A 27353-nucleotide genomic window follows, 5' to 3' on the forward strand; every position below is an offset into this window, starting at 1 on the left:
TTCTCAGATACTTTTCATGCCTTTCCACCCTTTCAGAAGCCCATTGGAGCACATTAGGCTGCTGGGAGTTGTCCCAAGGGTCTTTGCTACTCTTTTCATCTTTTAAAAATCATTTTTCAAAAAAAAAATAAAAATAAAAATAAATTTTCTCTGTGTTTCATTTCTGATACTTTCCTGTGCTATTTCTTCAATTTTATTACTCTTTTCTTCTGCAGTATCTAATTTGCTGTTAAGCCGGACATGGTGACACACACCTGTAATCCCAGCACTTGGGAGGCTGAGGCAGAAGGATCGTTGTGAGTTCAAGACCAGCCTGGGCTACAAAGTGAGCTCGAGGCCAGCCTGAACTATAGCAAGACCCAGTCTCCAAAATGACACACACAAAAAAAATCTGCTGTTAATATATCCAGTGTATTTGCCTTCTCAGGCAGTGTAGGATTTCACTTTTAGAAGATAAATTTGGCTTGCTTGCTTTCTTTCTTTTTCTTTCTCTCTTAGTCTGTTTCTACTTAACCTGTTCACTCTTTCCTAAGTTTCTAGAACATATGGAATGCAGTTTAACAACTCTGTGTCCTTATCTACTGAGTCTGTATCTGTGACACTTTCACTGACTTGTCTGTGTGTTAAAGGTTGTGTATTTTGCCTCCCCCACCCCATTTTGCATGGCTGGTAGTTTTTTGTTCTGTGCTAGGTGTTGTGGATTTTACTGTTTCATGCCACATATTTTCATCCTTTTTTTTTTTTTTTGTCTTTTTGAGAGAGTCTTGCTATACACTTCAGGCTGGCCTCAAGCTCACTTTGCAACCCAGGCTGGTCTTGAACTCGCAATGATCCTCCTGCCTCAGCCTCCCAAGTGCTGGAATTACAGGTGTGCACCACCACTCTCAGCTATATTTTCATGTTTTATAAAGGTTTTTGAACTTTGTTTTGGCAGGCATGGTCTTACTTTTAAGCTTTGCTAGGCAGGACTGACCCTTTCCTCACCCCTAGAGATCATGAGTTCTCTATCTGATGCTCTTGAATTACAGGCTTTTCATTCTGGCCTGCAGGAGCAGGAAGCGTTCTCAGTCCTGTGTGGCCTCTGTGGATTGCTTCTGGCCCTTCTGCTTGTTTCTCCCCACTGCAGGAGGGTGCCGGCACATGCGCTGTGGCCAGTCCTTCCCTGTGCAGTGTCCTCCACTTGGTTTCTGCCATGCCACTTCTAGCTGTCTGCCCCTAGGACGCCCAGCTCCATCCTGACCCAAGGCATCTATGAGGAACCTCCTGAGCTCCCACCGCATCCCGTTCCCACACACAATGCTCTCTCAGGGCAGCGAGCTGGAGCTGCCCTCGGGTTCCAGCTTATCGCTGTCCTCGTTGCTTCGTGGCCCATGGTTGGAGAGGCATAGCCTCACTCGCTTTATCTAATATTTTCGTTTCTTCAACAGAGAGAACTTGGTTCTCGTTACTCCATCTGGGACAGAACTAGAAGTCCAAGTTCATCATTTTTAAAACTTAAACAAGATTATTGTTTTCTTTTTAAATTGTGGTAAAATATACCATTTTAATCATTTTAAGTATACAGTTCTGACATTAAGTACATTTACACTGATGTGCAGCCATCATTACCCTCATCTCCAGAATTCTTTTCTTTTCTTTTTCTCGTTTCTTTCTGTCTTTTTGAGACAAGGTCTCGCTATGCAGTTCAGGCTGGCCTTGAGCTCACTTTGTAGCCCAGGCTGGTCTCGAACTCGCAACGATCCTCCTGCTTCAGCCTCCCGAGTGCTGGGATTAAGGGTGTGCACCACCATGCCCAGCTCGTACTCATGTTGAAACTTACTACCCAGGGCAACAGTATTGAGGTGTGCGGTCTTTAGAGGTGATGAACAGGATTTGTGACCTTATAAAAGGACTGAAGAAAACTAACTAGACCCATCACACCCTCCTGCCTTTCATCACATAAGCAAACAGCCATTCACCCCTTCTGCCATGGGAGAACATTGCCATGAAAAATCACTACTGATAGAACAAGTTCTCACCAGACACAGAGCCTGCCGGTGGGCTTCCTAGCCTCCAAAACTGAAAAAATAACTTTCTACTGTTTTTAACCTCTCTAGTCTGTGGTATTTTGTAACAGAAGGAAGAGAGTAAGACAGGCCTCTGACGAGAAATTACATGTGGGCTGGGATATAGCTGAGTGCTAGAGTGTGTGAATAGCAATCTAAGGCCTGGAGACCCACTGCCAACACCTCCCCACAAAATTACACCCTCCCCCCACAAAGTTATATCTTTTCACGTGCTTTTGGCCATTAGCCTTGTTTGGATAAATGTCTCTTCAGACTGTAAAGCAATTCTATTTTTTTTTGTTTGTTTGTTTTTCCGGTACCGGGAATTGAACTCACGACTCACGCTTGCCAGGCAGGCACTGTGCCGGTGAGCTAAATCCCCAGCCCTTGTAAAGCAATTCTAAAATTAATACTTTGCTTTAAAATAACGTTAAATTAATTGTGGTGGTGTACATCTGTAACCCCAGCACTCTGGAGGCTGAGGCAAGAGGACTTCAAGTTCAAGTCCAGCCTGGGCAATTTAGCAATTTAGGGAAAACCTGTTGTCTCAATAAAATAAAAAAAAAAGGCTGGAGATGTTAAGACCCTGGGTTTAATTTCCAATACATGTATACACACCTAAGTGCATTAATGTGTTGATCCTGTTAAAGTATACATTCCAGTTGAGTGCAATGGTACATGCCGATGGTCCCAGCACTTGGGTGAGGCAAAGGATTGAGTTCATGAGTTTCAGGCTAGCCTGGCAACATAGCAGGACTCCATCTCAAAAAAGAAAGGAAGAAAGGGAGGAAGGAAGGGAAGAAAGAAGAAAGGACGAACAGAAGAAAAGGAAGAAACAGATTCTGAATCAGTAGTTCCAGTGGGCCTCAAGAGTTTGCATTTCCGAAAGATTCAGGGTGAAAGCCATGCGCCTGATGGATGGATACACTGTAAGAAGCTTCATGGCTGCTACGGAGGTAGCTGCTGTTGGCCTGTCATCCTGTAGCAGGTAATCTATCTTTTCTCTCTGGCTGCTTTAAGATTTTCTGTCTTCGGTTTTAGGCAATTTTGCTACATTTTGATATATGATGTTTTAATTTGTCATAGTTTGATTTCATTGTGCTTTTTGATAGTGATGTCATACTTCTTATCCACTTGAAAAATAATTATTGGCTATGACTTCTCTCCTTGCTTCCTCCAGGGCCGTCACAGTTAGACCAGTGAGAAACTGTTTCACGTTGTCTCTTTGCAGTTTCCTTATGCCCCATCCTCTTTCTAGAATGAATTCCAACTAACTTCTTCAGGTATCTTTTCTAATTCACTAGTTCTTTGACTAACAAAAAGCTGTTTAACCAGGCCATTTTTTTACAGGTACATGCACCCATGCCCAGTTTGCCATGGACTGTTTTGGTTGTTTTCTTTTTTTTTGAGACAGGGTCTCACTATGCAATTCAGGCTGGCCTTGAACTCACAGCAGTCCTCTTGCCTCAGCCTCCCAAGTGCTGGGTCTATAGCCATGCACCTCCATACCCAACTGCCACTGAGTTTTAAACGCCATTGTTTCATTTCTAGAAACTCTGTTAAATTCCTTATGATCTTCTTGGCCTTTTTAGAATATTTTCACATTCTGTATTTCAAAAACAGTTTTTGTTTTTGGCAGATTGAACCCAGGTCCTCTGCACTAAGCTACGTCCTCAACTTTTTTTTTTTTTCCCCTGAGACGGTTTCCCAGTCACTAAATTGCCCAGGCTGGGCTTGAACTTGCCATCTCCTCCCTCAGCCTCTCAAGAGTGTGGGATTACAGGTGTGTCCTACCATGCCCAGCTCATTTCATAAACATTTTAAACATACTATATTCTTTATTGAATAATTCCAATATCCTGTCCTTCAGATCCTACTTCTGCTTTTGTTTATGCTGCTGACATTGTTTCATGTGTCTCAGTTTACATTTTCAGATCATGTTTGAAAGCTTGGGTTTTATCTGAGAACCCTGTGAGGCTTTGCTTGGGGACATGAACTATAGAAAAGAGGTACCCAGCCAGAAGTGACCTGGGACCATGTTGATGTAATTTCTCTGTACAGGCTTCTCCAGAACACATGGCCCAAGGCCGAGAGGCGGACTGCCAGCCAGCCAATGGGCATTGTGACACCAATCCTCCTCTAAGGACTGTGCTTCCCAGGGATCCACCTGAGGTTATTAAAGCCCGGTGGAAGTGAGAGCCACAGCTAGAATCCAGCAGGCTAAGGCCAAGGTGCCACCTTGGGAGACTGTCAGTGCTCTCAGCAGTCCTGAGTCTCAACCCTGGAGGGCTGCCTGGGTCTCGGGAACAAGCTCATGCAGGGGTCACACTGCTCCCTCCTCAAGGTGAGCGGGCACAGCCAATTAACAATACAGGTTAAGAGCCCACCAAAGAGGAGCCTCAAGTAAGAACCGCAGACCAAGCCTAACAGGTGGGCTAGGTGATAGGCACTGGCTGGACTGGCAGCAGGCCTCAGCTGGGTCTTCAGTGTGCCAGGCCCACCTGCAGCCACCACCTGGCTTTTCTTGCCCGTAATGTCCAGCCTCAGGCCAGTGTCTCCATGGGCCCCATCCGAGCCAGGACAACAGTAGCTAAGCTTGGAGCCCGGAGCCCAGGCTACAATACCTCCCCACCTCGACCCTGAACCAAAAAACAAGGCAAGATCCACAGGAAGGTTGGAATTGCTTTTATTGAGGGGTGGGTGCCGCAGGGCCCCACCCATGGTCAGGTTAGTGTTCTGCCTGGCACCTCCACCTGCCACCAGCCTGGGTTAGTGGGGCATGCAAAGCTCAGTCAGAGGGTGGAGGCGGGGCTGGGAGCCGCCAAGGCCAAGGGCTGGCTGGATGAGGGGCACTGGTGGGGATCCCGGCACGGCCCAGCCAGAATCCTGGGCCAAGAGGGACTGGGGCTCCCTGGGAGCAAGGTGGGCAGGGGGCCTAGGAGGAGGCCAGGTATGCAGAATCCCCAGCACCGCCCATCTGGAACATCCGTCTCCCACCCCAGGTCTGGATCCTCAGGGCTCGGGTACGAGGGAGGACACAGAAGGCACTTACAAGGGAACTGAGGCTGGAAGGCTGAAGCTGGAGGCCGGGGTCCTGGGAGAGTGAGTGTCGGGGCTGGGAGCCTTGCAGACTGGACCCTCATCTTCCCATGGGGAAGGGCTTCTCTGGGCAGGCTGGAAAAGATGGCTGGCCCAGCCCTTCCCTCACTAGCAGGACCCACCGAGGGAGCAGGCCCGTCCAAGAAACACGCTGGGGAAAACGCTGGCCCCAAGCGGGCACCCTGAGAGGACGGAGGGCCCTCTGCTGCCGGGCCTGACCCCACTGCCCTCGGCACGTAGGGCTGGCAGTAGGCATCCAGTGGGGTTGGCTTTTGGGGCTGGGGCCTTGCCCACACGAAACCCTCCTTGGGTAGACAGGAAGAGTGGGCTGGGGACCGGCTCTGGACCCTCCAAGGCACCTGGCTGTGGCGAGTGGCAGGTTGAAGGGAGTGGGGAGACCCGAGTGGGGTGCGGTGGTCAATAGGGCTGTGCCAGCCCTGCCCCCCCAAGATACAGGCTGTCTGGACAGCAATTAGACATTAATGTGTTAGTCTGGTTTTTTTGGTTAAACTTGAGGCACCACTTGGGAGGAAGACACCTTTAAATGTTAAAGAGAGACCCCAGCATCTTTGCAGGGAGCCTGGCCACATGCAGAGGGAGAGGGTGGGGTGCAGGCAGGGAGTCAGGCCACCGCAGACTCAGGTCCTCCCATAGAAGTCGAGGGTCCTGAGGCATAGCGGCGGCCATAGCCTGAGGAAGAGTAAGAGGAAGAAGAGAAGGTCATGGAGAAGCCAGAGCCAGTGGCGTCAAAGCTGCCACGGCGGGAGCCGGCCCGGGAGCCAGTGCGCGAGCCAGTGCGCGAGCCAGCAGTGGAGCCAGAGCCACTGACGCTGTACGGGCTGTAGTAGCCCTTGCTGGACTGGGCAGCAGCCTCCAGCAGCCGCAGCCCTGTGCCCTCCTCCACCATGCTGCGGTCCAGTGCATCCTTGTAGGAGATCTTGAGCTTGGTCTTGGGGCAGGTGAGGTACTTCGAGTAGGCGCTGACGTCACGGAGCTTCTGAGCCGTGCGGGCATCCACGGTGCCGCGCTGCAGGGCCTCATCCAGGGACACACGGCCTGGCATGTCAGGCTCAATCAGGCCACCTGTCAGGTACTGCACCTCCAGAAAGCGCTGGCCTGCCTCGTAGTACAACCAGCCCTTCTTCAGCGCCTGGGCAGCCGACATCTTGGTCTTGGTGCGCGGGTCCTCAAAGCCGGAGAAGGCTTTTTGGGCCAGGTTGATGCGATCCACCATAATCTTGTCCACCAGGCCCTTGTTGACAGCGTCAGTGACAGGGAAGCGCTCACCCGTGCTGGGATCAATGATGCCCCCGGTGCAGGCCTGCGCCTCCAGCAGCCGCTGCCCAGTGATGTTGTCTACCAGGTTGCGGTGCATGGCCTCTGTGATGGACACCTTCTCCAGAGTCTCTGTATCTAAGATGCCAGCCACTGGGCCCGTCTCCTCGGTGGGGTCAGACCAGGAGGTCAGTTGGGTCCTAGAGACTGCAGGGCTGATGGGGTAGGAGGATGAGGAGCCCACCGAGGAAGAGCGGGAGCGAAAGCCACTGGCGTTGCCCGAAAGCATGTCGGCGAACTCAGTGATGGAAAGCGTGCCAGCGCGGTACTGATCCAGTGCAGAGCGGTCAATGAAGTTCTTGGCAATGGCATCATCAATGTCATACTGGCGGCCAGAACGGCGGTCAATGATCATGGACTTGACCACACCATCTGAGGAGGAGATGGTGATCTCTTCCCACTCACACTCCTGCTCAGACAGCTCCAGGTATGTCTGGTGGTCAATGAGACCCTTGCGGTAGGCCTCATACACTGACATCTCCTTGCCTGTCTCGGGGTCCACAATCACCACACGACGCTTCCGCACCGAGGACTTGGAGGATGTCTTCCGCTCCCGCTTCTTCTCTTTCAGTGGCAGGAGGCACAGGCCAGTCTGAGGGTCAGTGACGCAGCGCTCCATCAGCTGCAGGTAGGTGAGGTTTTCCTCTGTGTTGGGGTCAAAGAATCCCTTGGTGTCATCTGAAGGGTCAGTTAGGATCTCATTCATTTCCTCATCAAAGAGGCCACGCTTGTAGGCCACCTCCACAGGCAGCCGGTGGCTCTCCTCGGGGTCAATGATGCCGCCAGTAGCGATCTGGGCCTCCAGCAGGCGGATCCCATGGTCCTTCAGGATCAGACCCTTCTTCATGGCCTGGAAGAGGGAGATGAGCTTCCCACTGTAGGGGTCCTTATAGCCAGTGACAGCACGCTCAGCTGACAGCAACTTGTCCTTGAACTCGGGGCCCACAATGCCCATGCGCACAGCCTCCTCAACAGTCAGCTTAAGCCCCTTGATAGGGTCAATGACATAGCCCGTAGCTGCCTGGGCCTCCAAGAGCTCGAAGGCAGTGCCAGGGCGAATTATGCCCTTCTTCATGGCCTGGTACACTGACAGCCGCTCCTTGGTGGCATCAACAAAGACCCCAGCAATGCAGCTAGTACCCTCAAGGAACTTCTGCAAGTTCTTGGTGACCTCCTCGATAGAGGTCAGGCCCTCCTGCAGCTGTAGTGCCGTGGCCTCATCCATGACTTGTGAGCGCACCAGCTCCTCCACGGTGATTTGCTTGCGCAGGCCGCGGAAGGTCAGTTTGCGGGCATCCGAGAGCGGCAAGAGCATTTGGCCACTGCTGTCATCACGGCGGCACCGCCGGAGGAGCTGTGTGTAGCTGAGGCGTTCGTCCGTTGAGGGGTCCATATAGCTGCGCACCTCACTGGGCTCTGAGAGCTGGTCAAATGTGTCCTTGTTGAGGTAACCACGTTGGTAGGCCACCTCCAGTGGGAGGTGGAAGCCCAGGCGGGGGTCTACGATGCCTCCTGTGGCCAGCTGGGCATCCAGCAGCCGCAGGGCCTCCTCTGCAGGGATCAGCTCCTTCTTCATAGCCTGGAAGAGTGAGATGGTCTGCTCGGTGTAAGGGTCACGGTAGCCAGTAACAGCTCGCTCTGCTGAAAGCAGCCGGTCGTGCAGCTCGGGGCCCACAAGGCCCTTCCGCACAGCCTCATCCACAGTGAGCCGCTCGCCCTTCACCGGGTCCAGTAGGAAGCCTGTGGCTGCCTGTGCCTCCAGCAGCAAGCGGGCCACCTCAGCACCCAGCAGTCCTTTCTTAAGGGCCTGGTAGACAGTCAGTGTCTGCCTGGAGCCGGGCATATAGACACCAGCTACTGAGCCTGTGCCATAGAGGTAGCGCCAGGCAGACTCTGCCTCCAGGACCTCACGGAGGCTCTTGGTTCCCTCCCGCAGCAGGTTGTAGCTCTCAAGGGAGATGATCCGGGCCTCATACAGGTCTTCAGCCGTGAGGCGGCGGCGCACATAGTCATAGGATGCCAGGTTCTGCTGCCGGATAATCTCAGTCTTCTCAATAATCTCAATGATGATGATGATCATGCGCTCCTTGGTCACTCGGCCAGCCTGAAAGTCAGCCATCAGCCGGGCCCGCTGCTCCTCAGGGATCAGGTCTGACTGCATCACCTCCCACAGGGTCATGGTAGAGCCGCCCTGACTGCCACCACCAGGGATGTCGATCTGTGTCTCCTCGAATGCCCTCCGGGTCTCCTCTTCAGTGTACACCTGTGTGGTCTCCACCACCTCAGCCTTTTCAGCCCCTTTCAGGGGAAGCAGGCGCAGGCCTGTCTCAGGGTCCTCCACACAGCGTTCCAGCAGCTGCCGGTAGGTGAGGTTCTCATGAGTGTTGGGGTCAAAGAAGCCTTTGGTGTCATCGCTGGGGTCTGCCAGGATGCGGTTCATCTCCTCATCAAAGTAGCCACGCTGGTAGGCCACATCCACAGGGAGGCGGTGGCTGTGCACGGGGTCAATGATGCCACCAGTAGCAATCTGGGCCTCCAGCAGGCGGATGCCATGCTCCCTAAGCACCAGACCTTTCTTCATGGCCTGGAAGAGTGAGATGGTGGTACCCGAGTAGGGGTCCTTGTAGCCAGTGACAGCCTTCTCAGCCGACAGCAGCTTCTCATGTAGCTCAGGGCCCACAACACCTGCCTTCACGGCCTCATGGACATATAGGCGCTGGTTACGCACAGGGTCTACCAGAAAGCCAGTGGCCGCCTGGGCCTCTAGCAAAAGCGTGGCTGTGCTGGGTCTGAGCAGACCCCGGCGCATGGCCTCATAAATGGTCACCTTCTCCTTGGAGTCTTCCAGGTAGATGCCGGCCAGGCAGCCACTGCCCTGCAGCAGTGTCTGCACAGAGCTCACCTCCGAGAGGTCCTTGACTGATGTCCGGCCATCTTTGAGCTGCTCAAACTGGGCTTTGCTGAGAACCTTGGCGGCCAGAAGCTCACTGGCTGGCACAGGGGCACGGAGTCCACTGAAGGACAGCCGTTCCTGCCGCTTGGTCTCCACCTCTTCCACAATGGTGATGAGGATCTTGATGACCTTCTCCACGGTGACCTTGCCTGTGCGAAACTGTCGCAGCAGCTCCTGCCGCTGCTCCTCCGTGAAGTACTCAGAACTGATGAGCTCCCACACTGTCATCGTCCTGCCCTTGAAGTTGCCCACAGGGACCTCAACAGTGGCCTTCTCAAAGGTCTCCCTAGATTGCAGTTCAGAGTAGACCTCCTCCTGCCGGGCCCGGATGGCCTTCTCTGAGAGCAGCAGCAGGCTCAGCCCTGTCAGCTGGTCGGGCCGGCACCGCTGCTGGAGCTGGCTATAAGTCACTGGTTCACACGAGCTAGGGTCAAGGTAGACCTTGGCGTCATCCCTGGGTGTTGACAAGGCCCTGTTGGTCTCCTCGTCCAGGTAGCCCCGGGCACAGGCAACATCCAGAGGCACGCGGTGGCTCTTGCTTGGGTCCACAATACCACCCGTGGACAGCTGGGCATCCAGCAGACGCAGGCCCTGTTCCTTGGGGATGAGGCCTTTCTTTAGGGCCTGAAACAGAGAGACACTCTGGCCCGAATAGGGGTCCCTATAGCCTGTTACAGCCTTCTCAGCTGACAGTAGCTTTTCGTGCAGCTCAGGGCCCACCAGGCCAGCACGCACTGCCTCATCCACGGTCAGCCGGGCACTAGTGGCAGGGTCAATCATGTGTCCGGTGCCAGCCTGGGCCTCCAGCAGGGCCACCGCCACATCTGGCTGCAGCAGGCCTTTTTTCAGGGCCTCATAGATGCTCAGCTTTTGCCCCGCTTCCTCCAGCCACACGCCTGCAATGACACTGGCACCCCGCAGGGCCCGCCGCACAGCCTCCACTTCGGCCACTTCTCGCACAGAGCGCTTGCCCTGCTGCAGCTGTTGGTAGAGGTCACGATCAATGACCCTGCTCTCCAGCAGCTCAGCGGCAGGCACCAAAGCTCGAAGGCCCTCAAAGCAGAGCTGGCCCTTCCTCTCGTGCTCCTCCACCACGGTGATGACTATTTTGATGATCTTCTCGACCGTAATACGACCTGTGCGGAACTGCCGCAGCAGGTCCCGCCGCTGCTCTGCCGAGAAGTACTCTGAGTTGATGATCTCCCAGATGGTCACTGTCTTGCCCTGAAACTTGCCAAACGGTGCAGACACGGTGGCTTTCTCAAAGACATCTCGGGCCTCTGAGTCGGTGTAGACCAGCTCACCGCCCTTGGCAGCCTTATCTGTGAGCGGCAGAAGGCACAGACCTGTCTCAGGGTCTTCCACACAGCGCTCCAACAGTTGTAGGTAGGTGAGGTTCTCATGTGTGTTGGGGTCGAAGAAGCCCTTGGTGTCATCGCTGGGGTCGGACAGGATACGGCTCATTGCCTCATCGAAGTAACCACGCTGGTAGGCCACATCCACAGGCAGGCGGTGGCTGTGTACAGGGTCGATGATGCCGCCCGTGGCGATCTGAGCCTCCAACAGGCGGATGCCGTGGTCACGCACAATGAGGTCCTTCTGCATGGCCTGGAAAAGCGAGATCTGCTCCCCAGTGTAGGGATCCTTGTAGCCAGTGACAGCACGCTCAGCTGATAGCAGCTTATGGTGTAGCTCAGGGCCCACAACACCCTCCTTCACGGCCTCATTGACAGTCAGCCGTCGATTCCTCACAGGGTCCAGTAGGAAACCGGAAGCAGCTTGGGCCTCAAGCAAGATGAGGGCTGTGCCAGGGCTCAGCAGCTGCCTCTGCAGGGCCGTGTAGACACTCAACTTCTCATTGGTAGGCTTCAGCAGGAGTCCTGCAATGCTGCTGCGGCCCTGCAGGTACCGCTGCACATCTTCCCGTCTTGCCAACTCAGCCACCGTGGTATGGCCCTGTGCTAGCCGTTGTAGTTCCTCTGTACTCAGGATGCCGGCCTCCTGCAGTCGTTGAGCTGGCACCCTCTGGCGCAAGCCCTGGAAGGTATGCTCAGGCTCCACCTCCGCAGCTGGGCCATCAGGGGTATCCCGGCCATTAGGCAAGGCCTTTACAGCAGTGGCCTGCAAGGCGGCAATCTCTTCCGAGTGTGCCAGGGCAGCCCGGTGCTCCTCCTCCAGGCGCTGCAGCCGCTCACGCAGCCTCTGGTTCTCCTCAGCCAGCAGCTTCTCTTGCTGCTGTCTCTGCTGTTCCAGGCACTGCAGCTCCTCCTGTTTGCGTCGCACACCCTCCTCTGCCTCATGCTGCCGCCGCCGGGCCTCCTCCATACTAGCCACCAACTGCTTCTTCTCCTGCTCCATCTGCTCCTGTTGCCGCCGCTGTTCCTCACGAAGCTGCTGTGCCTTGGCCACCTCATCCTGGAAAAGTTGCTCCAACTTGGCTTTCTCTTGCTCAATGAAGCGCTCTCGCTGTAGCAGACTGTCTTTCTCGGAGAGGAAGCTCTGTTGCAGGGCCTGTGTCTCCTGCAGCATCTGCTCCTGTTGCACTGTCTGCATCTATGAGAAATGGGGAGGGAGTGGGCAGTGGTCAGGAATGCTGGGGCCCTAGGAGAACCCACCAACCCACCAACTCACCCCAGGGCAGACTTCCCCACCGGGCCCGCCCGCCTGTGTGGAGGGAGGGCGGTACCTCCTCAGACTTGAGCTGCAGCAACTTGGCCTCCTGCTTGAGCTTCTCCTTTTCACGCTCCAGCTCAGCAATAGCCTCCCGTAGGCGTTCAGCATCTTGGTCACTCTGCTGCCTCTGGATCTCCAGAGTGTGTACCAGTGTCACCTTCTCCTGTGTGGCAAGCTCAGTTCGGTGTAACTTCTCGCCAATCTCCTCAGCCTGCTTCCGGAAGCGCTGGGCATCTTCCTCTGCACGGGCCTGGGCCCGGCTCATCTCAGCCACGCGCAGCTTGAGGCGCTCAGCTTCTGCGCTCATTTCCAGCTGCCGCTGTCTCTCTGCCTCCAGTGTCCGCTGAAAGCCCTGGGTCTCCTGTTCCAGCTGCTGTGCCATCTGCTCCTTGTCCTCTTGCAGCTGCCGGGCCTGCTCCTGTGCCAGCTCCTTCTGCTGCTGTAGAAGCTCTGCCTCAGCCTTGAGCCGTGTGGCCTCCTGTACTGCCTGCATCTTTTCCTTGAGCATCTTCTCCGCTAGGGCCCGCTGCTGTGCCAGGTCCTCCTCTGCCAGCTGCCGCAGCCGCGCAGCCTCCTGGGCAGCCACACTCAGCCGTGCGGCCTCTTCAGCCACCTGCTTCATCTTCTCAGCTTCCTCCTCTAGGAAGCGCTGTGTATTGTCCTTGTCACGCAAGATAAGCGCACGGTTCTCAGCCTCGATGCGTGCCTTGAGCTTGCTCAGTTCCTCCATCTGCACGCGCACAGAAAAGAGCTCCTCCTCCACCTGGCTGCGCTGGCGGGCAGCCTCTGTCACCTCTGCCTTCAGCCGCTGCAGCTCCTCATCCAAGATGCTCTTCTGGTGGTCAGTCTCCTCCAGCTGCAGCCGCAGTGTCGTCAGCTCCTGCTCCACCTGGGCCTTCTGCCGTAGCGTCTGCTCTGAGAACTTCTTGTGCTTCTCTATCTCCGCATCAGCTGCCTGCTTCTGCTTCAGGGCTGCCTGCTCTGCCTGTGCCCTCCGTGCTGCCTCCTGCTCGGCTTCTTTGCGCAGCTTCTCCGCAGCAGCCTGGGCCTGGGCCTGGGCCTGGGCCTGCTCCTCTGCCAACTGCTTCAGCCGCTCTGCCTCTTCCACCTGCCGCAGAGATTGCGCTGCCTCCCGCTCAGCATGCTGTCGGGCCTCCTCGGCCTCCTCAGCTGCTCGCCGAGCTGCCTCTGCCTCGCCACGCAGCCGCTCTAGCATGCTCTGCTCCTGCTGCAGCGTCTGCTGCAGCTCCTGCTCTCGCTGCTGCACCACAAAGGCATGTGCCTTCTCCTCTGCCTGTAGTCGCTTCTGGGCAGCGTCTTGGGCCAACTGTAGCTGCCGAGCTGACTCCTGTTCCGCTCGCTCCCGCAGGCGCCGGGCCTCTTCCACTTTGGCCTTGAGCCGCTCGACTTCCTCCAGCGCAGCCTTGCGCTGCCTTGCGGCCTCCTCCTCAGCTGCCAGGCTCTTCTGCACACGCTCTTCAGCCTCTCGGCGCCGCTGCTCCTCCTCTGCCGCCAACTGCCGCTGCCGAGCAGCCTCCAGTTCCGCCTGCTCCTTGCTGCGCAATGTGTCCTCTGCATTGCTGCGGATGCGCCCCAGCTCCAGCTCCAGCTCCGCCTTGCCGGCCGTAGCTTTCTCAAAGCTCACCTTCAGTGCAAGGATCTCTTCCTCCACCAGCCGCCGCTGCCTCAGTGTGTCCTCCACCAGCCCCTTCTGCCGCTCAAGCTCACTCTCCGAAGCCTTGCGCAGCTGGGCAAGGCGTTCCTCAATGTCAGCCTTGTGCTGTGCTGCCTGCTCCTCCAGCTTCCGCCTCTGGAAGGCCTCATCCTCTGCCAGCCGCCGCAGACGTTCATTCTCTGCCTCCTTCTCCTTGAGCACAATCTCTGCCTCCGTCTTAAGTCGCGTGGCCTCGCTGATGGCAGCCAGTTTCTCAGCAAGCACCCGCTCCGCCTCGGCCCGCTGGCGTTGCGCGTCCTCCTCAGCCAGCTGCCGCTGCCGCTTGGCCTCCTCAGCCAGGGCTCGTAGGCGGGCAGCCTCCTCAGCCAGCTCACGGAACCGGCTGGCTTCGGCTTCTAGCCTCTGCTTGGACTTCTCGCTGGTGGAGCGGGACTCTTCCTCAGCTCGAGCCTTGCTAGCTAGCAGCACCTCCATCTCCGCCCTCACCTTAGCCAGTTCTGCCTCCAGCTCCCGGCGCTTCTGTGTGGCTTCGGCTGCCTCACGCTGCAGCCGGGCCAGCTCCTCTTCCAGCAGCTGCCGCTGCTGTTCCCCCTGCTCGGTCTCAGCTCGTAGGCGAATTAGCTCCTGCTCGGCTGCCAGGCGCTGCTGTGCAGTGCCCTCTGCCAGCTGTCGCTGTTTCTCTAGCTCCTGCTCGGCCAGCTCCCGCTGCCGCACAGCCTGCTCTTCCGCCTTACCACGCCGCCGGGCCTCACGCTCTGCCTCCTCTTTCTGCTTCTCGGCCTCAGCCTGCGCCAAGCTCTTCTGCTGTGCCACCTCCTCTGCCTGCAGCCGCAGCCTCAGTGCCTCATTGGCCTTTAGCTGCCAGCGCTCCAGCTCCCGCTCAGCCTCCTCACGAGCATGTTCAGCTTCTGCCTGCTGCTGTGCCCGCCGCTCCGCCTCCTCCCGCAGCTGGGCCACTGTCACATGCTCTTCCTGTAGGGTGCGCTCCAGCTGTGCAGTCTTCTCTGCGAAGGAGGCACGCTTGCTCTGCAATTCTGCCTCTGCGCTACGTTGAGCTGTCTCAAGGGCTACCTGCACTTGGCGTGCCCGCTCTGCCTCTGCCTGCCGTAGCCGCCTCTCTGCCTCCTCGGCCTGCAGTCGCAGCTCCTCCAGTGACTTCAGAGCCCTCTGTTTCTCTCGAGCTGCCTCAGCCTCAGCCTTCACACGCAGGGCCAGCTCTGCTTCTGCTTGACGCTTACGCTGGCTCTCCTCCTGCACCTGCCTCCGCAAGCGCTCAGCCTCCTCCTGTGCCTGCCGCTTCTGTGCTTCCGCTTCCTCTGCTCGTGCACGCAGAGCCTGCAGCTCACCCTCTGCCCCACCACGCTGGCGCTCAGTCGTCTCCAGCTGAAGGCGCACTACGCGGATCTCCTCCTCGATGCGCAGCCTGTTTCGTTCAGCCGCCTCCACCTGCTGGGTCTTGGCCTGGATTTCTGCCTCCGAGCTCTGCCGCAGATGCTGCAGCTCTTCCTGGATACTGCGTTTCTGCTGCTGCGCGTCCACTGCTGCTTCTTCCCGCCGTGCCACCTCCTCCTGCATTCGCCGTTGCAGTTCCTGTGCCTCCAGCTCCGCCTGCACCTTGGCCTGGGCATGTGCCTCGGCCAGCTGCCGCTGCTTCTCCAGCGCAGCCTCCACCTCTGCCAGTCGCTCCCGCTCCTCTGCCCGCTGCTGCTCGGCCAGCCTCTGTGGCCATAGCAGAGAGAGGAAGAGAACCAGAGAGAGCGTGAGCATGAGGCAGGTGCCATTTGCTCACGTGACACGGTACCACCACAGTTCACTCGGACAGTGCGATGCAGGGGGATGAGGGAGGACAAAGAACCCAGCCCAGCCAAGGAGATAGCGTGCACCCGCCCAGGGCACTCAGGCAGCGAGCGCAGCCAGACCCACTGTGCTCACCAGCCTGGGGAAGGAGGCCCAGGCATCCTCCCCTCTTCCCGCAGACAGGCGACGGAGACAGACGGGGGGGTAGGGAGAGAGAGAAAGAGCAAAGCAGGAGGCTCGCAGGGTCTGCAAGCCATGCCCACCACAGTCCTGCCCAGCTCTGCCTGACACCAGCAGGTCTGGCTTCCACTATGGGTTCCGTCTAGGGGCCCACTCCTGAAGCTAAATGGGTGGGGCACGGTGAGAGGGCCAGAGTGGGAGTGCAGGGCAGACCTGAGCCAGCAGATCTGACCAGAGGAGGTAGGCTCAATGGCGGGGCCACTCAGGACGTGGGAAGGAAGGGCACAAGTAGGCACCCAGCCCACCCAAGGCACCTTGGGATGCCACCCCTCCCCAACCCCCATGACCTAACACCCGGGACTCTTCCCAGAGCAATGGGTCAAGTGGAACCACAGAATTGCCAAGAACGTGCATGAGAGCCAGTGGGATGCAGCTGAGGACACTTGCCAAGAAAGAGGAGAGGAGGTACCAGCCACCACGGGGGAGGAGCACAGCACCCAGCCAAGGTGAGGCCACAGGCCAAGGTGAGGGCAGCCTGGGAAGCGGTGCTGGGGAAGGGGATTCTGGGTGGCACCAGGCAAGAATGGGCGGAGCTGTCTAAGTGGTCTCTGATAGCTTCCCATGGGCTGAGTTTGGGGCAGGGCAGGCAGCAGGAGGGCGTCCCTCAACCCACCCTGTGTGGCCCCAACCATACCTCCTCCTCCTCCATGCGCCGCAACGTCTCAGTGATGAATTTGATGTACTGGCTTGTGAGCGTGGTCAGCTCACTGTAGCGCGTACGAAGGTCCACATACTGGGGAAAAGCGGGGAAGTCAGCCAGTTAAGAGCTGAAACCCCGCGAGGCCCACCAGCCCCCAACCGCGTTAGGCTCCGCTTCATCCTACCTCCTGGATTACGCTCTCCGACCCAGACTGGACCTTGGGCTTCTTGGCTGGGGAGGCCACTGGCTCAAGCTGTGCCTTGTACGTGACCAGATGGAGCTCATAATCCTGTGGGGACACACTGGTCTGCTGTTGGCTCTGCCATCCGGATGCCCATGCCTGCCCTTCATGCCCACCTCACAGGCTGTCGCAGACACGGCCCAGTCCCAGGGTCAACCCCAGAGTCCTGGCCCCATCAGCTTGTTAAGTGTATCTGGAGATGGGTCTTGACGCAGATAGCAAGGAGGCCTCACCTTAATGGCGTTGATGTACTGCTTGGCAAACCTCTGGCACTCCTCGACCTTCTCACCGTGGCGCTCAATTTCTTCCAGCAGAGCCTGTGGGGAGGGCGGTCAGTACCGACAGCCACATGGCACCCCCACCACCGCCTACTCCCACCTGGACCCACCTTTTCCTGCTGCAGCTGTTCCCGCACAGCCCGGCTATTGGCCATGGGCACAGCCTGGATCTGCTCCTGACGCCGCCTGGCATCCTGTAGCCAGGCGCTCAGCGGGTCGGCACTCTCTCGGTAGTAGCGCAGTTGGCGGCCCAGCTGCTCCAGCTCCCGCTGGCGCACATCAGTCTGGGTCAGCACAGCTTGCCAACGCTCCAGCAGCTGGGTGACCCGCTCACGCCAGCGCTCCACCTCCACGTCCCGTTCCCCATGCCGCTGCTGCAGCCGCTCGCCTACTTCCTGTGCCCCCCGAAGCTCGTCCTTCAGGGCATCAAACACGGGCTGCTGTGCCTCTGCCTGGGCCCGAAGTTTCTGTTGAGCAGAGGAGGGGCCGGTGCTGTTTAGCCAGGGCTCCTGCTGAACCCCGCCCCTGGTGAGGCACAAACCCCATCAAGTAAGTACCTTTAGGGAAGCCTTTGTGGCCTCGAGCTCTGGGAGGGTGGCAGGCACAGTCTGCATTTCCTTGAGCTGCTCCTCGTGGGCCCTGAGCATCTCCTCAGCTCCCTGAGTGCTGCGGATCACCAGGCTGATGGTCTTAAGCCTGAGGAAAAGCAGGGCTCAGAGCCAGGGTATAGGTGGGCTCTAGCAGCAAGCCTTGGGGAGTGGCACCAGAGGCCCCAGGGTGCCTCCTGCCAAGCCCAGACTTCTGTGGCCACAGGCTTGACACAGAAGAACAGGACTCGGGTAGGTGGGGGCCTCTCAGTGCAGGGACACTTAGTCTGCAGCATGAAGACCAGGAGGGAGGATGCTCCAGCCAAGAATAGAAGAGTCTAAGGTCCTGGGGCAGATGGTGCCACCCAGAAGTGTAGTTCTCAGCCTCCTAGCTCAAGATAGGCTGAGGGCAGGCATGGTTGTACAAGCCTGTAATCCCAGCACTCAGGAGGCTGAGGCAGGAGGATCGTTGTGAGTTCGAGACCAGCCTGGGCTACAAAGTGAGCTCAAGGCCAGCCTGAACTGCACAGCAAGACCCTGTCTCAAAAAGACAAAAAAAATCAAGATAGGCTGAGGGGTCCCGGGGGAGGGCAACAGCACCATGGCGCTGACTGATGTTTTTCTCAGTGTGCTGGTATTTGTGAATAAAGGGTAAACAAAGGACCAAGGTCCTGTTTGCAGTAAAGGAAGAAATAAAGGCTACAGATAGGACAGACAAGGCAGGGATGGAGACAGAATTCTCACTACGCTTCTGAAAATTAATCCATGACTATACTAGCTTTTACCCTTCTGCATTAAGATATTCAAAATGCACACAAAGGACAGAAGAGGCCTTCAGCTGAGCATAGAAGTGGGGCAGGAAGGGAGGCAGAAAGGGCCAGTCTTTGTTAGGGACCCTGCATGCCACCAAGAGCTCTAGGGTGAAGGGAAGAGTCTGGTGGGAAGAGAGCTAGGAGGTAGTGAAGAGCCTCTTACCAACCCAGCCCTGTACTGTCTCACCCACTACCTCTACCTCTGCCTGTTCTTCCCAGGTCTTCATCCCCATCCTCCATCAACAAGACCCTTCTCAAAGTCCCCAGTGCCTTTTACTTGGCAGCCCTTTTCCTCCTCTGAACCTACTGGCTGGAGTTCCCGTGCCCTTGCAGTCTTCTGCCCCGATCTAGGCTGCACTTTCATTCTGTCCTGTGTTTGCATTCCCTTCTGTCCAGTCTGGACCAGCTCCTCTCCCCCTCACACCCTCATCCCATCATTGTAAGCCCCATGGACTCCATCTTTAAAACCCACCAGGACCAGAAATCTGCTTTTCACCTCCACAGCCACCACTCTGGTGCAAGCCTAGTCTCCCAGTCAGAGCACTCAACAGCCCCCAACTTGTCCTATGTCCCATTGTTCCTCTGCTCAGCATATTCCTGATGTCACAGCCCTCACCACAGCCTGCTCCGAGCCTGCCCTCCACCTGCAAAGGGCACTCACTTCTCCAAGTAGATGGCAGAGAGGCTGCGGACCTGCTCCAGCTTGCCAAGGGTCAGCTCCAGCTCCGAGCGTAGAACGGGGGCAGCTGATGATGGCTCGGGCAGGGCCAGGACCTTCTCAGCCTCGGCAGAAAGCCGGGCAACCCCCTTGCCCAGTCCCTCTACCTCAGCCTGCGCTTTCTAGGAAAAAAACAAGTAGGGAGACAGTGACCATCAGAGCCAACGCACCCCTGAAGGCTGGGTTGGGGGGTATGGGGACAGGGACAGCGCCTGCCTGCTGCTCAGCAATACGCTGGGCACACTCCTTCGCAGGTTCCTTGTCTAGGGGAAGCCGCAGCCGGTGCACGGTGCGCGTCTCGCAGGCCTCTAGCTGCAGCCGGATGTCCTTGAGCTCTGAGATGCAGCGCTGGCAGCGAGACTCCTCCTGCTCACCTAGGGGCACAACCGCATCACTCAGCTGCCACTGGTTCTCAGCCTAACTGCCCACTGGCCCTGCCCAACGCATACCCTGCTCCAGGTTCTGTAGCAGCTGCTGGTAGTGGCGGCTGCAAGAGCTGTACTCGCGCTCTGCTGCCAGCCGGTCCTCAGGCCCAAAGCCGCCGGCATCCTGGCTGTCCCGCAGGAAGGCCTGATAGTGGAGCTCCAGGCTGCGCAGAGCATGGCGCTGCTCCTCTGGCTTCAGTGTTCGGAACTAGAGGAGCACGCACAGCTGAGCACGGGGTGAGCTGGCTGGAGCCCAAGGCCACCTCCCCCTCCCTCCAAGAGCCCAAGGTCAGGGGCAGACATACCGTGACAAGGGACCAAGAGCGGATGAGCTGCACATCCCGGCTGAGGTTCTGCCATGCCAGAAGGCTCTTCATGTCCACGTGCAGCTGGTGCCACAGTGCAACCAGGGCCTGGTGCTGGGCCTCCAGCCTGGCAGGTCAAAGCCACTGTTAGGGATATCTGGGGCCACTCCCACTGTCTACCCCTCTACATGAGGACCCCAGGCCACCCACCTGGTGATGGCCTCCAGGGCATCCTGGTTGGGCGGGGGCACGAGGAAGCATACGGAGGGCACAGCAGCCTCGCTGCCAGAGCTGCTGAGCACCTTCCAGTGGGATGGCTGTGCAGGTCCCACCAGCTGGCACTGGTCACCTTTATGCATGGTCACCTAGGACAGCCAAAGTCAGTGACAATGTGGCCCGGACCACACCCCCAACTGACAACCTCCTTTTTCAGGCCCACACAGCCCAGCTCTCACCTCCACCTGCTTGTAGTCACACACGGCCAGCAGGGCCACATGGCCTCGCACGGGGTAGGCTGGGTTGCGGGGCTTCAGCTGCACGATGGCCTTGGCCCTTTTGGCCAGACCAGAGAGGTGCCCCTTGTAGTCATTTAGCTGCTCTTTTTCATCCTGTGGGAAGGGGAAGCTCAGGGCAGACACAGACAGCATCCAGATACAGGCAGCAGACACCCTAGCATGCCCAGAACTGAGATGGCCAGGTCTGTGGATCCTTCCTCAGCTGGGGGTAGGGGCATCAGAGGCAGAAGTCACAGCTGGGACAGGCCTTAGGGCTTGTCCCGCAGCGAGATCCTACTGTACCTCTTACTTCCCAACCTAGACTGTGTGCCCCACCCTAGGCCACCCACTATATTCTCCAGGGAAGGGAGAACAGCTTAGCTATATCCTGGACCATGCAATATTCTCCTGCTTCCTCACCTTCTGGCTGCAAAAGGTCAGCTCCTCTTCCTGTCCAGCCCCTCTGTGAGAACGAGGCCTCACCAAGGACTATCTAAGGCTGTGGGGTAGAGTCCTCCAGTGGGGGCTGGGGAGTCCTATACCTCTTGCCCTCTCCTAGGCAGACACTGTGGCTGAGTCACTGGCCTTTGAGGACCACAAAGCCAGCTCCTCCCTTCATCATTCCCAGCCAGTACACTGGCCCTCCTGGCACACGTCTACCCTGCTCCATGGCCTGCAGACATTATGCCCAGCCCTCCACAGCCCCACAGACTATGCTTGCACCAAACACTGGGCCAGAAAGCCAGTGCCCACCTACAATCAAATGTGTGGGACGTCAGCTGATTCAGGCCTCCATTCATGTTGGCTTCAGGGGTGAGGCTCACACAGCTTCAGCCAGCCACTTCCACCAGCCTCTCAGTTCCCATCATGCCCCAGGCCCTCCATCCCCCAGTACTGCCCCCACTCCAGCCCAGCCTGTCCCTGTGCTCCTGCCCAAATCTGCCTCACCTGGGCATCTTGTAACAGGTCCTCAAGTCGGGTGACGGTGATGGAGCGGTCACAGCTGTACTTCCTACGCAGTGTCTCTTGCAGCTTCTGCAGCTGCTCCTCAGCCTCCCGTACATCTGAGAAGAACTGGAATAGTGGGGAGGATTATGGTGAGCTGTCCTTTTTAGGCCAAAGAGATGAGGCCTGGACCAAGGGGTGGCAAGCAGGGAGGATTCTGACCCCAACTCGGCGGGACAGAGTGCAAAAAGCATCTGGCATTGCCCGGGCAGCCACAGGAGGGTTAGGAGCCAAGCATCACCGTGCAGTTGGGGGGCTCCTACCAGGATCTATGGCTGAGTGCCAGGGAGGAGGAGGCTCCAGTTCTCACCTGAAAGTAGGCGGTGTTCTCCTTCAAGTGCGCCTCGATGCAGCAACACAGCTGCAGCATCCAGCTCCACTGAGTCTGCAAGGCAGCCTGGAAGGACTGTAGGACAGAGCATCTTCAGGCTCCTCTTACACTCTTGGGCCCAGGGTGGTCCCCACAGCCCCTCCCGTATACCAGGGCCTCCGATGGGCATTCAGCCCCAGGCCTACCCATGGTGCCCCTCCCCAGTGCTATAATCCTCCCCTCACCTCCACCGTGGGCCGGGCAGGATGGTCCTCCCGCAGTAGCCGGTCTCCAGTGTTCTGTATCTCTTTGATTTTCTTCTCCTTCAGCTCCAGCTCACGCATCAGGGCCTGATACAGGGACAGAGGGTCTCAGGGCAGGGTCAGGCTAGGCTGGGGTCTGCAGTCTCCCAGCAAATACAACTCAAGTACAGTGTTGGTCTCCATGGAGTTTGGAGCTGGACTTCACTGGCCTCCCAAGTGGCTCTCAACAGTAGAATGAGGGCATGGGCCAGGTACAGTGGAAAGAGGTGGGGACAGTGCTTGTGGGACAGCTCTGGGGGAGCAAGGTGCTTCACCGAATAGCTCTCCTTCTTGGCAGCCATGTTGGTGTTGCGGTCACTCCAGTCGAAGCCCACCTCCTCCTCTTCCTTCTCATTCAGCCACATCAGCTCCTTGGTGGCAGCTGCCACAAAGCCGTGAAGGCTCTCCAGGGCACGGAGCCGGGCCTTGGAGGAATTCTGCAGGCAGGGAATGTGTCAGCAGGCTGCAGCCACCCACCTGCCCCAGCCCCACACAGCCCCCTCTACTAACCAGCAGCTTGGCATACTGCAGGTCCAAGCGACCCAGGCAGTCTCGGTAGGCACCCCGAGTGGCAGGAGAGAGCTGGCCCTGTAGAGCACAAGAGGAGTGAGGCCTGCAGGGCCTAGTACCTGGCCTACGACCCACTGCCCACCCCAGGGACGCTGCCCACCTCGTCATTCCGCGCCCGCTCGATCTTGGCCCGGAACTCCTCAATGGACTGATGCAGGCCTCGGTGGCTCCCCAGCTGCGCCTCCACACTGGGCAAGTCCACGCCCCACTCAGCACTGTCCACCCGGCGCTGGTTCTCCTCCACCCAGGCCAGTAGGTCCTGCAGGTAGCGCAGGGTGGAATCCTCCAGTTCCGGCCGCCTCTGTACACTCTGCAGGGTCACCTGGGTCACAGGAGCAGCCACGCCCGCCTTCAGCCGGAGGTTGTACTCTGTGCGAATGGCCACCAGGCGCTCGTGCAGACGGTATACTCTGGGAAGCAGAGGAAACGGGAGGGTCAGCTGGGTCCAGGTTGACCACCCCAGGCCACTTGGAGAGGGCACGTCAGGCCCCACCTGCGGTACATCTGCTCGCCCTGCGGGTGCCGCCCATCTTTGAGGGTTTGCACATCGTTGAACAGCAGCCGGATCATGCCATCAGCCTTGTCCAAGTCCCGCTCCACCTCCCCTGCCCGCTGCGGTGTCTTGCCTGAAGCCAGTAGCCGGACATCCTGTAAGGTGTTGCCTGTGATGCAGAGCCTGGCTGGCCCTCCTCCTTGATCATACTGCCCCAGCCTGAGACTCACACCTCACCTGGCCCGCTGCCTCAGGATCCGATCCCTTCCTGCCCCTCCTGCCAACCCCACACATCTTTCTGACATGTGGACAAGCCTCGACTAGCCTGCATAGTCTAGCTCTGGGAGCCAGGATCCAGTCAAAGCAATTCCACAGGGCCAAAGATGGAGGCCTTTTACATGATCTTTCTACAGGATCCCAGACTCACCCCCCATCATCTATCCCTGTAATGTATCATCTTGACAGAACCCTGCTCAGGCACCCTACTAGCAGTAGGTGTTGCCCCCAACGGCTATGAAGGAGGGGTCGACCTACAAGAGGATAGGGTATCCTGCCTGGTACCCAGAAGCCAGCCCTGGCCTGAGTAACAGACCAGAGTTGGCAAAATATCAGGAGGGAGGAGCTGGTCCTGGTTGCCTCACCCCATTCCCCACCCTGCCCACAGAGCCAGGGAGGCCACCAGCCTAGCTATAGGGCAGACACTTGGGCTCCTCCCACCTCCCTAAGGCCCAGTCCCACCCCTTGCTCCTCCCTGCTCATCCCCCTTTCTCCTCCCCTTACCCCTCCCCCTCACCGACTGCAGCAGGGCGTCGGCCTGATTCAGCTGCTCTTCGCACAGCCCAGCCTCCATCTGTAACTTGCTCACAATGCGCTGAAGACACTCCAGTCTGCAACCCAGAGCATCCCTGAGACCCGTGGTGGTTTCGGTGGTGCTGCCACGCTCGGTGCCGGTGAGCAGTGCTCCCCAGCTCCCACCTCCCCGCTTGCCTGGGGCCCAATGTCCTTCTCGCCTAGAGCAAGCTCAGGTTCCCTAGCCTTGGGGGGAATTTCCTCCCCAGGCAGTGACTCACCCGTGGGTGGCTCCCCTGCAACCACAGGGCCCCACCCGCCACCCACTGCCAATTCCCCACACCACCCACCTCTCAAACTCGCTCCGGAGTTGCTTTTCCCGCTCCAGGATGGCCACGTGCAGCTTGCCCCACTCCTTCTCCACATCCAGCGGGTGGTAGCCGGGGGGCACCTTGAGCTGACCTGCTTGCACTGCACCCTGGGAGCAGGGACAGAACTCAGCCCCAAGCTGTAGGTAGTGGGCATGCAGGGACCTCAGGCCCCCGGCCCGCCTAACCTGGAACAGCCCTGGTCCCAAAAGCTCAAAAGGCAGGCACTGGGGGTGCAGGATGCCCAACTCACCACTTCATCTACTTCCCAAGGGACACCTCACCCATCTCCCTAAGGAGCACTCCACTCACCACCCTGAAGAACATCCCACTCACATCCCTAAGGGATACCCCACTCACCTCCAGGGACTGGTAGATCCCCTTGGACCGGTTCTTGTCAGCCTCCTTGGCTGGAAGCTCTGTCTCCTTAAACTTGAGGAATTGGCACCACAGGATCTGTGGAGACAGGGGTGTCAGGAGCCATGCCAGGGTAGGCAGAAGACCCTGGCCATGTGGGCAGGCCCACCTCTATCTCTTCAAAGCTGGAGGGGAATTTTCGTTCCTCAAAGGCAGCTGTGTGGTGCCGGATCCACTGTAGCAGCAGCAGAACCAGCTCCCGGTACTCCTGCCAGCGGAGCTGTAGCTCCTGTGGACACACAAGCAGTCAGGAGCCAATGGGGCTACACCTGTCTCCCACTGTCCCTGAGCCACTACTCACATTGGCCCTCACTCCATCCTGTGCCCCAGGCACACGGGGCATGGCATCATAAAGGGATGAGACATAGGTGATGATGGACTTTTCATCAGGCTGCGGGACATCAACATCTGCAGGGAAGGGCAGGGTCAGAGGGGCCTCTGCAGCCTCAGAGAGGCAAAAGGAGGAGAAGCCAGCAGCTCGTACCCTCAGGGTCCAGGAGCCGAGTCACGCCCAGGTCTCGCTCTGCCACAGAGAAAGCCTGGTCCAGGTTCTCTAGGTTGGTCTGGTGATATACTTTATTCATGTCAATGAGCATAGGTCTGTGGACAAACGGGCAGGTGAGGCAGGTGGGATGGGGGCAGTAAAGCCCACTAACAGGCTGGCACAAGGCAAACTCCCCCACATAACCTGATAAACTCCTACACTCATGCATTCCTCTAATACTCCCAATCCTGCCCACATGAGCAGGTCTGAAAGGACCCTGCTACCCCCATTCCCCATGAGCCCAGGGGGCCTGCAATGGGCACAGGGTTATTGCCCTGAGCACAGGCTGCAGTCAGCCTGGAGTCTTTACAGCCTGACCACTTGCCAAGCCCTTCTGAGGTGTCCACGTGAGCAGAACCTGCACCCTACCCGAAGGCCTTAAGGACCTGGAGGCTCTTGTGAAAATCCAGGAGCAAAAAGGCAGGACCCAAAAGGCAGCTGGCTGGCACCCATCCCCATGGGCACCAAGTTCCTGTCAGTAGAAGACACCCCTCCTGCCACCCTCTCGGCCCTAACTTGTTTGAAGACACCCCGGCTGGGGTGCCTCCAACTCACGGTCCCCTCTGCCCCCCAGGCCACGTACTTGTGCCGATGGATGATGGCATTGAAGAGGCGGCCATCACGCCAGCTGGAGGTGAAGTTATCACAGCGCAGGCCCTGGTAGCCCTCTACCATGCGCTGTGACCACAGCAGCAGCTTCTCCTTGGCCGTCATGTCCTCCGACTGCCCACTCACCTGGATGTCTGAGATCTACCCAACACAGGGCAGGAGGCAGAAGTTCAGCACTGGCTACCACCTGCCCAGCCATCCACCCCCACCCAGTACCTGTGACCACCTGAATGAGGGTAGGTGTGGCTTAGCACCCAGCACAGGGTCACCAGGCCCCATTTGAGGCAGCTCCCATGTCAGGGATCCACTGGGAGCCACTGTATCTCAGCGCCACAAACCCAGGCCACTCTAGAGAGCAGCTACCACAGAGTAAGTCAGGACCCTCAACCTCCACTAATAACGTGGTGGGAGGTGAAGCCAGCCTTAGTGCATCCTACGCTCCCAGTGGGGAGCACAGACTAGCTGATGTGCAGTGAGCATAAGAATGAGACCCTCAAAGCTGGCCCAGAACTAAGCCTAGAGAAGGCTGTTGCATTGAAGGCAAGGTAGGTCAAGGCCCTCCGTCGCTGCAAGCAGGAGTTGGGGTGTTTCCAGCGGGTGGGTATAGCATGTGCGCCTGGCACTTCATCCATTTTAGGCCTAGGTCTGCTGTGAGCACACCCATCGGCGTGTCCCTAGCTGTCTAAGGGCCTGCCAGCTGTGTGTGACTCAGCTGCCGTGCCAGCCTGGCTCTCCTGCTCAGATCTCAGATTTGTGGCTTCCTGTGTGGCCAGCACAGGCAACGAGTGAGTCAGCCAGGCCAGCCCCTGCAGCTCCAGTAGCTTCCCCAGGGTAGCCAGCAGTGAACAAATTCCTCTAAGGAGGCTCTGTGGGCCCTGCCCAGATGGGGCCAGAGAGCACGGGATAGGTAAGTCTTAGAAAGGCCTGGGACCTTGGGCCACAGAATCAGCATCAGGATGGAGCTGGGAGGAAGTCTCCCAGGTACTTCCATTCTAAGGGTACCTCCTCCAGGCCCCACACAGCCAGAAAGTGGGCCATCCCACCAAAGATCCCTGGGGGCAGCCCCTGAACCTGGAAATGCAGGATGATGGTCCAGATCAGGCCAAGGGTCAGCTTGGGGTTGCCGTCAGCAATATCATCATTCCTGATATTCACCAGCTTCACCTGTGAACAAGTGGCTCTCAGTCACAGGCCACAGGGCAGCAGCTCAGAGAGGGCACCTGGAGTCTCGGGCAGCCTTACCTGGCGGTGCCGGAGGTAGTCCAGGGCAATCTGGACATTCTGCAGCTTGTGGAAGCGCATCCTCCCCTTCTCCCGGGGCTGAGACAAGGCATGGCATCGTCAGTGTCTACACAGCAACTGCCGCTCCCAGGTACCACCCCTCAGAACCCCCCAAAGCAGCTGCAGCAACTGAACCAAGGGTCTTCCCCAATGGGGCAATAGCCCCTCCTACATCCCAGGTTCACCCACGGCAGCTAGGACAGGGAGGCAACTAGCCTAGGGACAGGCCCAGGCCCAACAGGGCCTTGGGAAGCCAGTGACCCAGGCTGTGGGAAAGAAAGAAGGGGGTGGAGAGGAGACAACAGCCAAGAAGCTGTGGATGGAGGGTAGTGGCATTGGAGAGGGTCC

The 27353-nt window shown here is 57.8% G+C and overlaps 1 protein-coding gene across 10 annotated transcripts in view; it reads right to left on the reverse strand.

Moving 5' to 3' along the window:
• Positions 1-4709: 4709 nt before the first annotated feature.
• Plec (plectin) overlaps positions 4710-27353 on the reverse strand; it is a 61171-nt gene continuing 38527 nt past the window's right edge. For all 10 annotated transcript variants that reach the window (XM_005395825.1, XM_013520104.1, XM_005395830.2 and 7 more), the window contains 29 exons: positions 26967-27044; positions 26796-26888; positions 25699-25865; positions 25056-25171; positions 24873-24979; positions 24681-24800; positions 24515-24610; positions 24137-24264; positions 23791-23884; positions 22998-23152; positions 22605-22914; positions 22445-22522; positions 22210-22371; positions 21878-21982; positions 21633-21728; positions 21266-21391; positions 20279-20431; positions 20034-20188; positions 19824-19950; positions 19543-19726; positions 19310-19467; positions 19037-19215; positions 17534-17672; positions 17087-17443; positions 16932-17015; positions 16642-16746; positions 16452-16550; positions 12119-15499; positions 4710-11985 (listed from right to left, as the gene is read on the reverse strand). In XM_005395825.1, coding sequence (XP_005395882.1) covers positions 5767-11985; positions 12119-15499; positions 16452-16550; positions 16642-16746; positions 16932-17015; positions 17087-17443; positions 17534-17672; positions 19037-19215; positions 19310-19467; positions 19543-19726; positions 19824-19950; positions 20034-20188; positions 20279-20431; positions 21266-21391; positions 21633-21728; positions 21878-21982; positions 22210-22371; positions 22445-22522; positions 22605-22914; positions 22998-23152; positions 23791-23884; positions 24137-24264; positions 24515-24610; positions 24681-24800; positions 24873-24979; positions 25056-25171; positions 25699-25865; positions 26796-26888; positions 26967-27044 — 13371 coding nt within the window. In that variant the 3' untranslated portion in view covers positions 4710-5766. The remainder of the gene's footprint in view (positions 11986-12118; positions 15500-16451; positions 16551-16641; positions 16747-16931; positions 17016-17086; positions 17444-17533; positions 17673-19036; positions 19216-19309; positions 19468-19542; positions 19727-19823; positions 19951-20033; positions 20189-20278; positions 20432-21265; positions 21392-21632; positions 21729-21877; positions 21983-22209; positions 22372-22444; positions 22523-22604; positions 22915-22997; positions 23153-23790; positions 23885-24136; positions 24265-24514; positions 24611-24680; positions 24801-24872; positions 24980-25055; positions 25172-25698; positions 25866-26795; positions 26889-26966; positions 27045-27353) is intronic.

The sequence above is a fragment of the Chinchilla lanigera genome, unplaced genomic scaffold (genome assembly GCF_000276665.1).
Source record: "Chinchilla lanigera isolate Chin_1 unplaced genomic scaffold, ChiLan1.0 scaffold00053, whole genome shotgun sequence".
NCBI lineage: Eukaryota > Metazoa > Chordata > Mammalia > Rodentia > Chinchillidae > Chinchilla > Chinchilla lanigera.